We start from the raw sequence: 11,572 nt of genomic DNA on the forward strand, positions 1-11,572 counted from the left end.
CTAAATTGGGCCAGGGTAGTAGACGAGCGGAGCTCTGTGAGCAGCGCGTTCCAAAGGGCTGGGGCAGCTATGGAAAATGTCCTCCGAGTGGTGGAGGCTAATCTAGCCCCAGGCACCTTCAGTAGCTGCTGCCCAGACGTTCTGAGGGTGCGAGGCGGAATGTACGGGGAGAGGCGGTCCTTTAGGTATCCTGGGCCCAAGCCATTTAGGGCTTTATAGGTAATTACCAACACCTTATATTGAGCTCGGAAGCGGATGGGCAGCCAATGGAGAGCTTTTAGCTTGCATCCATTGTTCTGGGTCCTAGTCTCTGGAACAGCAGAAAACAAGCTAGCTCCTTCCTCAATATGGAATCCTTCAAATACATTTAAACAGGGCTATCATATCACTTCTTAACCTTCTCTTCTCCAGGCTAAACATCCCCAGCTCCCTAAGGCATTCCTCATAGGGCATGGTTTCCAGACTCTTCACCATTTTGGTCACCCTCCTTTGGACACACTCCAGTTTCTCCACATCCTTTTTAAATTGTAGTGACCAGAAATGGACACAATATTTCAGGTGAGCCTGACCAGAGCAGAATAGAGTGGCACTATTACTTCTCTACACTGGTGTTTTTCTGATGGTACTTTTATTCCATCTGACTTGGAAATTGATTACTGATAGGGAAAAGGCTTTTAATAATATGTAATATTGTCTGCATTTGTGTTTTTTTAAAAAAACACAACAGGTATGCTTTTACATTGCTTTTAATTTTACTGGCTATTTAATTCTATTTTAACTTTTGTGCATTTTAGCAATGTAAATTTTAATCTTTTTGTAAGCAACCTTGAGTTCAGGCGCTGAGAGGGGAAAGCAGACCATCAATCAATCAATCAATCAATAATACATAATAAAACAAGGATCATAAGTGATGATGGGCAAGGTCTGTCTTTTTCTCAAGACCCTAGGAAGTTACTCCCAATGAGAACTGATAATGCTGATTTAGACAAACAGCCATATCTGTTATAAAGGATATTCCTATGTTCCTAAAGCCTTTTTAGAATAAGAATGGTACCTGTACCCAAACTGCTCTCTCACTAAAGTAGACAGGAGCCAGAGGTTTGAACAAGGCTTGTGCCAAGCAGCCGTCTGGATCTCTGCTGCAGCAGAGGCTTCTTGGCATGACGCCATCTGGCTTCCCTAGGGCAGCTGTGGAGTCAATTTACAACTGCTCCAGGGAGAAGAAAACCATCTGGAACCACCCTAACATTCCAATCCTAATATTTGTTGCACCAGCATGTACATTCTAAAATCATGCACAACAAAAAGCCGTAGGAATGTCATGTCACAAATCAGCTGTCCAATAATACAGATGCGATGCTGGCATTCATATTAAGGCAGGTACAAGAGAACAAAGATTACAAGCAGAAAAGGAGAGGTATCTATAACTCAAGAAATCCTACTTTTAGTTTTCTGTTGGTTTTTAAAAAATCAGTTGTCATTAGATCTTCATTTCTCTTATATATTGGGGAGGGGGGGCATGTGGGTTTGCATGCTGCTTAGATTTATCAAGTCACAGACTAAAAGACACAGTGACCTCGCTGTGAACTGCACCTCTCTCTCTCTTCTTTGTACAGATGCAGATGCAGAAGATCTACTGTAATACAAAACAGTCTTCCAGCATGGCAGACCATCCTTGGTCCTTCTGCATTTATGTCAGTACAGTGGTACCCCGGGATACGAATGCGCCGCGTTACGAAATTTCCGGGATACGAAAAAGCTCCATTGAAAAAAACTGTTCCGGGATACGAAGGTTTTTTCGGGTTACGAAATTTTTTTTCGGCGCGAAATTCAAACGCGACCGCTAGCCGCGCTTTGCAAAAGCCTTTTTCGGGTTGCGAAATGCATCGGGTTACGAACGCCGCGGCGGAACGAATTAATTTCGTAACCCGAGGCACCACTGTATTTATAAACCAGCACAACAGAACTTATTGATCAAGCAGGGATCACGTTAACAATTCTATCCAGAGGTAGAAGGGAACTTTTATGAAACCATGAAAAGAAATTAGGATAAGCGTACCTTTTAGAGAGAAGATTGCTGTGATAATTATGCCTAAAAGTTGTTCTTCCTTATCTAGGGCTATAGTATGGAGTGTAATTATTGCAATGGTTAATATGGCACTGCTTAAACTGAGCAGTATGTAAGATGCTTGCAAATTTCAAATACATAGAGATTTATAGAAAGTAAAGGGCATTGTGGCAAGATCAAACTTACTATGTGAAACATTTTAAATTTACCAATATGTAGTAGCAGACAGAGTTGAGCAAGAAATTCAAATGTCAGCTGAGTTACCTTCTGACAGTTGAACTAGAAGAGGGGAATCAGTATCTTGTTCCTCACCTTTACAGCAAAATATTATCTGACCTAGACTCTTTGCTAGATTAAATGCCCTCAGGATGTTGTGTAAGTGATATGTTCCAGGCTAGTCTTTCTATCCTGCCTTAATTCCATTTGGCAGTTTTGCATGATAATATATATGGAAGAATAACTCTCCCTATATATGCCTACTTGAGGACTGAGGTCCTCCTCTGTGTCCCACCAGTGAAGGCAATCTACTGTGTGAGGATATGGGAGAGGGCCTTCCTGCTGTGGCAACCCATCTGTGGAATGCCTTCCCCTTGAAGGAAGAAACTTTATCTGTGCCAAAGCTGGTTTCATTTAAATTCCAATAACATCACTTGGCACCTAATGTTAAATAACATTAAATACTTCAGGCCTTAGTGATTTATCTCAAAATGCTAATTCAGTTCATATGGTTTTAAAATGGTTAATCTTTTAAACCTGTTTTAATGTGCTAATCACATTTAATATGCTTTAGTTTTTGCTTTAAATCATTTTAACTTGCTTGCATTGATTTTCTTGTACACCACCCTGATATCTTTTGATATAGAATGGGTTATATATATTTGAATGAATGAGTGAATGGATGAATGAACAATATAATACCACATCCATTAGTGGTTTGTCTTGGCCAGCTTTGTAGCTTAATACCATATTAAAGTTTATTGGAAGAACCCTCTTTTGTGTTCTGCCAGCAGAGTCACTAGCCCTTTCTTGTTATGGCAGCCTTGTTGTGTAATGCTGTTAGAAACCCAGTCGGTGTCAATGTTGGCTTCATTGGGACTGAGGTAAACATGGCTATTTATTAAAGCCTTGGGCTCTAATGATTTTATCCAGTTTGTGCATGTAAATAGTTTTAATGTGTTAGATAGTATAATATTCTTTAAGAGTACCTTTCATTGGTTTACATTGTCAGTTTGTTTAAAATTATTTAATGGTACATCACCCTGAGATCTTGGGATGTAGTGCAAGATATAAATAATTTTCCTAATAGAATAAATGAAATATTCTTGTATTTATATAACCTGAACAATAGCTCTCCTAAAATATTAGTAAACATCATATGACAATACATTGCTCAGTGGCAGCAGTCATTGTATCCCATCCTCTTTCTTAGAAGAGATGGAAAGGACATATTTGAAAAATGCTTAGAAGACATGATTGTTGGGTTTCTGGAAATGATGACAAAGAAACTTGGACTGAGCAGAATCTTTGCTATTTGGGACTTATTCTGCACAAAATTCACATTTGCAATTTTTGTGCAGAAAACAGCATTTTCTGCAGAGATATTCATGTTTCCACACAGATAATGATTTCTAAATAGAAAATGCTATTTTCTATGGAAAAATATCAAGTGTAAATTTTGCACAAAATTATTGTGAGCTGTGCAACAGTTATTGTGAACCAAACTGTGCACAAATCCTCAAAAACCACATAGATTTCAAAGACTTTCTTACAATGGGAATAATTTTTTAAAAAAAAATCTCATTGCTTCCTTTGAGAACAAAATTAGTGAAAAATTACACCTCTACTTCTTAGCTAGTATTATGGATTAGATCAATCTGATAAACAAGTAGACTGTAACTTTGGGTCTATCTGTATTATATAATTATATCAGTTTCATACCACTAACTATCCTGGCGGCTTCATCCTATGGAAATCTGAGATTTGTACTTTGGTCCAGTACTTAGAATTCTTTTCTAGAGAGTTCTAGTGTCGTTATTCTAGGAAACAGACTAGAGCTCTCTAGCAAAGAGTCTAAAATGCTTCACCAAACTACAAACCCCAAGATGTCATAGAATAGAGCCCCAGAAGTTAAAATGGTACCAACTGTTACAGCTATATAGTGCAGATACAATATATAAGAGTGTGGTTACATTACATGATGTGGGGGTGTTGTTGTTTTGAAAGCAAATGCAAGCATTTCAGCTGAGAGGCACTTCTGACAGGCAAAGTAAAATTTTGATAATGAATCGCCTTTTATTCTAGGGCAGAAAAAGAAAGCTGCATTCTCTCACTGAGAGGCTCATCTTTGTTCCAATGAATAAAATTTTTCAGCCAAGATTTCACTCACATAACAAGAAGTGACTCCCTTTCTAGTTTCTTTGGTAAACCATTACTTCTTTAATTATTATCAACCTTGTTCCAGCGTGATAAATTGCTAATTACTTAATACCCTAATCAGCGTTCATTCTTTGCACAGATAAACTGTGACAGCGCCATTAATTTAAATAGTAATTTCACTTAATGGCCAGAACGGCACACCAGATTTTTATGCAGCATTTTCTGAAGACTGCATCCATCACTGCAATATTCTGACATAAAGATGTCTGACGTGCACTAACTCACTTAGGGAGAGCAGATGTTGCTGAGCAGAGTTTGGTAGTAATTCCCATAGTGCATCACTTCAGCATGAATGAGCTGCAAATTCAGAAAAAGACATTCCTCTGAAACTGCACTGCATAGCCTTTGACCTTTGCCTAATTTATCAGATGTAGCACTTGACTTTTGAACCTTAACACTGAGAATGTACAGTTTAGAACATGTCTACAAAGGGCCAGGGGTTGGGGAAAAGAATATAGGCTCATATATTACTGTTGCATTGAGTCACTTTTTAAAAACACCTCTATCAACTACTCAAAGGGAAAGAATTTGCTTCAAAGATTTATATTTTACGTGCACGCTCACACACGCATACACACAAATATCCCAGAACACTTAATATGAATGGACAAAACATCAAAAATATTTTATATTGCTAGCCACAAATTCACAGAAAGATTCAAGCACTACAGTACTAAGAGATGCTGAGTAAGAGAAGTTAAGGGCCCTATCACATTACACAGTTATAGTACTATGATTCCATTTTAAATGCCATAGTTCAATCCCATCAAATCCTAGGGTTTTCACTTTACCAAAGAATATTTAGAATTTTTAAAAAGAGAGTTCAGCTTTCATCAAACTACAAAGCCACAGGATGCAGCCTTGGCAATTAAAGCAGAACCATAGCACTGTAATTGTCCTGTGTGACCAGGCCTTAAGACTCAGGCCTATTTATAATTATCTGGGACAGACTTGCTTCAGAGTAAACATGCATAAGAATATGTGCAATAGCCTGAAAGTGCAATCCTAAATTTGTTGTCAAGCACTCTATATATTATCAGGATTTTAAATTAAATGAATGAATAAATAAACTTAATGAAACTACAACTAAATTATTTTCTGTTATTGGCCTCGGCAGAATGCCATTACCACCTTGAAAAAAAAAAAGAAAAGTGCTGGCACTATGTATAATGGTGGTAAAATCTAAAAAAGATCAAGATGTTTAAAACTTTTACTTGTACATATGTATGCATCTGAGTATATATATATGCAGTAAAATGAAGAGCACGACTTTCAACCCAAGGTACCTGTATTACACTCCTACACAACTCATCTGCCCAGAGAGAGTAGTAAAAACATAAACGCTACCCCAGCAGTTCTCTTCCAACAGCATCTGTTAATTCAGTCCATTTATAAAATACATATTGACAAAGACAACTGAACTGGGACCAGGGAGATTTGATTTGGTGTGAGAAAGTCAATTCAATGTGATTTTGTTAAAGGGCTCCTGCAGGCAAATAAAAAGAGTTTAAGTAATAAAGTACATAAAGAGATGTTTTACGAGCCAGCTCTTTCTTCTGGCAGCCACACAATGTGTTCCTATACAAAGTAATCGAGTTCAGGAAAAACATGAGGGTAATGTGTTACTCCTGCATTGCTTTGAATAAAGATATTGAAAACTTGACACATGAGGCAAAGACTGGAGCCCAAGCCAGTTGCATGAATTCATGCACAGAATTATTAAATTACTCACCAAAGTGATGATCAGCTATTAGTTTATCAATGAGGGGAATTATTCAATTTTCACTTACAGTATTTGTGGTATAGCTGTATATATCCCTCTCATCAGGGACATAGCCAGGATTTTAGGAAGGGGGGGGGGTCCAGACTAAGTGCCACCATGCTCCGTTCCACCACCTCCCTGGATCTTTTCAAAAAGAACCTTAAGACCTTTTTCTTTCACCAAGCTTTCCCCCCATGAGATGTGATAATATGCACTTCCCCCTACTTTGTAGTGATTTTGTAATGTTTTTTGGATCTTTAACTCAGCTGGCTGTGTAATTGTTTTTAATATGATACTTTTAAATTGTTTTTATTGGCATGTATGTATTTTTATGTTGGAATTTTAATCTGTATACCGCTTTGATCATCGCGGAAAAGTGGGATAAAAATAAAATTTATTATTATTATTATAATGGGGCTTGGGTGCGGCAGCGCAGCAGCACACACCATTCATTTTTTTAATGGGGGGGGGGGGGGGTCCGGACCCCAAGAACCCCCCCCCCCTTAGCTACGTCCCTGCTCTCATTTCATCATCATGACAATCCTGTGAGATTGTGAGATTGAATCCAGGTCTGTCTGGACTTAAACAGCCACACCCCTGCCCCTTGCCCTCCATTTTAAATACCTCATCAGTGCTCCTGCAAATATCTGACTTTCATGTACATCCCCAGCTGTAAACTGGAATAGTTCATGTATGTTTTCACAATTCTTCTTCCAGTTAGGGGTGTGAAAGCAGAAACAGATAATACAATCAACCCTCTGTAAGATGTTCTGTTTCCTACTATGGTAAGAGCCAGTGTGGTTTAGTGATTTCAGCATTGGGCTATGACTCTGGAGAGGTTTGAATCCTAGCTCAGCCCTGCAGATCCACTGGGTGACCTTGGGCAAGTCATACTCTTTCAACCTCAGAAAAGGTAAATCCTCTCTGAACAAATGTTGCCAAGAAAAACCACATGATAGGCTTGCCTTAGGGTTGTCATAAGTCAGATACAACTTGAAGGCACACAACAACCGCAACAAAGAATTCAATATCTTGAAACACATGGTAACAGACCTGTAATGTCCAGCCAGGACTCTGTAAATCTCCCCCTGCATTTTCTTTCATATTGGTTCAGGCCATAGTATGTTTTAGTGTAGGAAATGTTCATTGTATTAGTTGTGGAAGGAGCTGTAGGATCCCCTGCATTTTTCCAGGTTTGGTTTGCCCTTTCCCAGCATGCTCTGTTGTAGCTAGAGGCTTTTAGTTTGAGGCAGTCTTTGCTGTGAGCAGGTAGAGAGCTGTCTTTTGGTGGCAAACAGGCCCAGACAGCTGGAAAGGGCATTTCTTACACGTTAGCTGAATCAGTTACCAGGAACTAGTTAGCCAAATTAGTTACCAACAGCAAATAAGACAAAGAAATCAGGAGCTGAAAGACCCTGCACCAGCTCCATTGAGAGAGGAGATCAAACCAAGATCAGACCCAGAGAGATGACACCCTGAAGATTGCTGAAAACCAAACTGTAAAGTATCTTTTATTTCAAGTTATCTAGAGCTGGGGAGGAGAAAACTCTTTATTTTTGTTCTTTAAATTAAACTTCCCCCTTTTTGAACTTTACACTCAGCATCAGAGCCTTTTTGGGTAGAAGAGTTTGATCTCACCAGGGTACTGGCGTTGCACACCCAAATCTGCCACCACCTTTAGCTGGGTGTGTCTTCACAAGACCCATAACTTAAAGCAAGGGGAGACAGATACAGAGAAGGCAAAGCTGCACTGCCCCCCTCTATTTTCCAGCTCCTGATTTCTTGAATATGCTTCACCCATTTATTTCCCCCTCTTTGGAGAGAGGTGTGTGAGCCCCCTGGAATAGCTTAAAATTAAAAATCAGCCCCATCAAACCTGCTGAGACCACAATTCTCAATGTGAGGCCCATTGTTTTTCAGTGAGTAGAAGTTTCATTGTGTCTCTCAGGGCCACAATAGAAGTCCTTGGCAGGGTGCATACAGCCTATGAGCAAATAGGTTTGGGAAAGACTCTGCATAAGGCCTTAGAGATGGGGTGGGCAACTGCAGTAGGTCCACGGGTCAGTTTTTGTCTCTTGGACTCTCTGGAGCCACATGGACTACCAAAATGAGAAAAAGAAAAATGGAAGCAGCTAGAAGTCTATTTGAAAGAAAGACATTTGTTGATGCTAAATACTGCTGTGGGGTCCTATTTAAAAGGTGATCTGCCACCCCCAAGGCTTCCAGAAGAAGGAAGGCACCCTGTTTTATGTGTATCAAAATAGCACTTCATAGAATCATAGAGTTGGAAGAGACCGCAAGGGCCATCCAGCCCAACCCCCTGCCATGCAGGAAAACTTCAGGTCTAAGGTTTGTAAAAACAGCATGTGTGAAGTGGATGCATGTGTGAAGTGGTCCCAGGTGCATATTTTGCACATCCTATCCTAAAAAAGCATTGCTAATTGTAGAAGACAACCTGGACATAGATGAGGCAATAGTACAACTCAGTATAAAGCCATTTTAATGCTTATATGAGCAATCTGAAAGAAATGTGCCATGGAATATGTAGTGTCCCTATTGTCCATCTTGTTTGATCTTATTAGGGTGAAAGAAGAAGTAAGCCTCACACTACGAATACAACATAGTAATAAAATTCTTCTCTCGTTCTTGTTCTCCCCCCCCCCCCCCGGTGTGTGTGTGTGTGTGTGTGTGTGTGTGATGGCTACCATTGTGCTGCCTTTTAAACAGCCTGGTTTCATGGAAATACAAACACAAAGTCCTTTTTAGAAAAATGGATGTATGAATACTTCAGTACTCAGATATACCTCTATTCACCGAGGTACCACTGCACACAAACAAAAAACAGCCAATGAATAAAATGAAACTACTGGATCTTGGACAATATTATAAGATTTTATGAAACTGTTGCTTAATACAGAGCAAATGATATTGGCTGACAATAACTTTTTTCCACGCTCAATAAATGACACCTATGTAAAATTAAGACACGTTTTTTTTTTATTCCTGTACTTTTAATAATTCAAATACTAGTCTTTCTATTTAAATAATAAATTATCTGTTCATCTGAATGTACTTTCCAAGGAGAGATCATTTCTGTTCTTATTACCGAAAAAGAAGTAGAGGGGCACAGGGAAAAAAAAATAAGACAATCTGCCCCAAATTAACTAGAAGGTTAGCAATCCAATTTATAGAAAATGTTGTTTGTAATAAAGTACACATATATTATATTTAAAATGTTTATTGACACAATGTAGTTTGAATAAATATCTGACTCAACACAATTCATCTGCAATTTTTTTTGTCAAAGTAGTATTGCTATATGGATTTTCTCTTTCTGAACTCCATTTGAAATGAAGAATGAGACAGGCCATATATTTAAATTGGTAATTGTTTACATCAATGGTTCCTCCAAGTTATTGGAGTTCAACTCCCACAAGCCCCATCCAGTTTGGCCAACAGTCAGAAATTCTGGGAGCTGAAGCCCAAAACATATTGAGGCTCAAACTCAATTGGTTTACATTTTTGCCACCAGCTGAGTAAGCAAAGTTGCATCTTCAATCCCATCCATCTACTAAAATAGAAAGCAAGCATATTTTTCTTGAGCAAGCTCATGGTGAAAGTGAGAAATAATTCAAAAGTACTGTATTTCCCATTCCCTATTTTCTAGGAAATAGAATGTGGGTGTAGAGATTCTGTTTGGTAACCCCAGGTTCACACTTTTGGGGGACAGCTATATGTAATACCATGTAGAGATCAGAGAAGAGAAAGGTGTCTCATTTTTTTTTGTTTATAATACAAGAGGTGGCTTGAATGTCCTTTCAGAATGGGAACAACCTGAACAAATCAGCAACATTAATTGGTCTCTGTCTGACAGGTCTAAGGGGAGCAGACATGGGAAGAACATTTCCCTATCTGGTCTTCATCTGGGACACATATAAAGAACTTTTTGCCTTGTCTTTGCATGGTTTCAGCTACTCCTCTCATTGATTTATCAAATCCCTGATTCTCTACTATTCACTATATTTTCCCTTGTTATAAAGGGAGATTAGCCACATATGGATAGAGCAGGGAAATAACTCAAATTACTGGGCTAGACATGAGAAAGGTTTTGCATTCCTCTGCCAACACATATAGTCAGTGGTCCATGGCTTTTATCGTCATCACAGTCTCTCTGTCATGAGAATGGCATCATGAGGGGTTGTGGCTCCCCAGGAAGGAGAACTCCCACTAGGCATCACCAAAGCTAGCCAATAATATTGTAGACAATTTCATCCCCAATAATTGACAACAGTTATGATTGACTGATTGACTGTTTGTATTTTTAGCTTATCCAACAATGTTTTCTGGATACATTACATGGCTATTGTCACTCCAACTTACTCCCAATATGCAGTGCAGGTACACTTTTTTTTCAGGTCTTTTCCCATTATATTTTGCATCTGAATTACAAAAAATAAAAAGGGGAATGGCCTCTTTGCTTCTCGTTACAGCTGGAGTTAAAGTTATTAGAAAAATACACATACATTCTTTAATTGTAACATGTTTTTCTAACAAACAGTAAAACAGACACAGTGAAGAAATAGCATGAGACAGTACCTGATGTAGATTGATAGACTGTCCCATTTTCTTTAGTACCACAACAGATGAAGTCTTTGCTTACTATTTTCCCACCACAACATTGCTGATTGTAGCCATCATGGAGTAAGCCACCACAACATATCTGGTTCCCTGATACAGAGTAAGGAATCCCCTGGCAGCAGGAGTCTCCAATACCAACAGAGGCCCAGTTTTCTTCATTTGGACAGCATATTTCCCCTGTGGAGTTAAAGATAGTATGCGGATTTTGTTTAAGAGGTATAATTACATCTACATAATGCTATTTTTGTTGGCAAAATATCATCAGTCACCAAGCATTCATTATTATCATCACCATCTACTGCAATGAATCAAGCATATGTGGTGGACATGTCCTATTGTAAACAGTTTTTGGAATACAATATTTAATGAAATAGGTAAAATTACAGGTCAGGATGCAATAGCACTTGCTATTTCTATTTATTGGTGCAAACTGGAGTCTCTTACACACAGAACTGATAACCTTTCTATTTAAGATCGCATTCCCCCAATTAGAGTCCTAGTAGGCCTCCCCTCCTTCGTATTCCACAAGAGGACTGGCTAATGGGGCTTTTATCCTGTCTTATTATATTGTATGTGTGTTTAACTTTTGATGTTTTTATTGTAATATGTGTTGTTTTATTCTGATGTAAACCGCCCTGATCTCTGGAAGGGCGGAATATAAATAAAAA

General features: G+C 38.7%; 1 protein-coding gene across 1 annotated transcript in view; it reads right to left on the minus strand.

The window, feature by feature from the left end:
- USH2A (usherin) overlaps window positions 1-11,572 on the minus strand; it is a 665,459-nt gene that overhangs the window by 144,385 nt on the left and 509,502 nt on the right. Inside the window, 1 exon segment of the mRNA XM_042475774.1 lies at window positions 10,863-11,081. Within this exon segment, the coding sequence (XP_042331708.1) occupies window positions 10,863-11,081 (219 nt within the window).

The sequence above is a fragment of the Sceloporus undulatus genome, chromosome 1, assembly GCF_019175285.1.
Source record: "Sceloporus undulatus isolate JIND9_A2432 ecotype Alabama chromosome 1, SceUnd_v1.1, whole genome shotgun sequence".
Lineage (NCBI taxonomy): Eukaryota > Metazoa > Chordata > Lepidosauria > Squamata > Phrynosomatidae > Sceloporus > Sceloporus undulatus.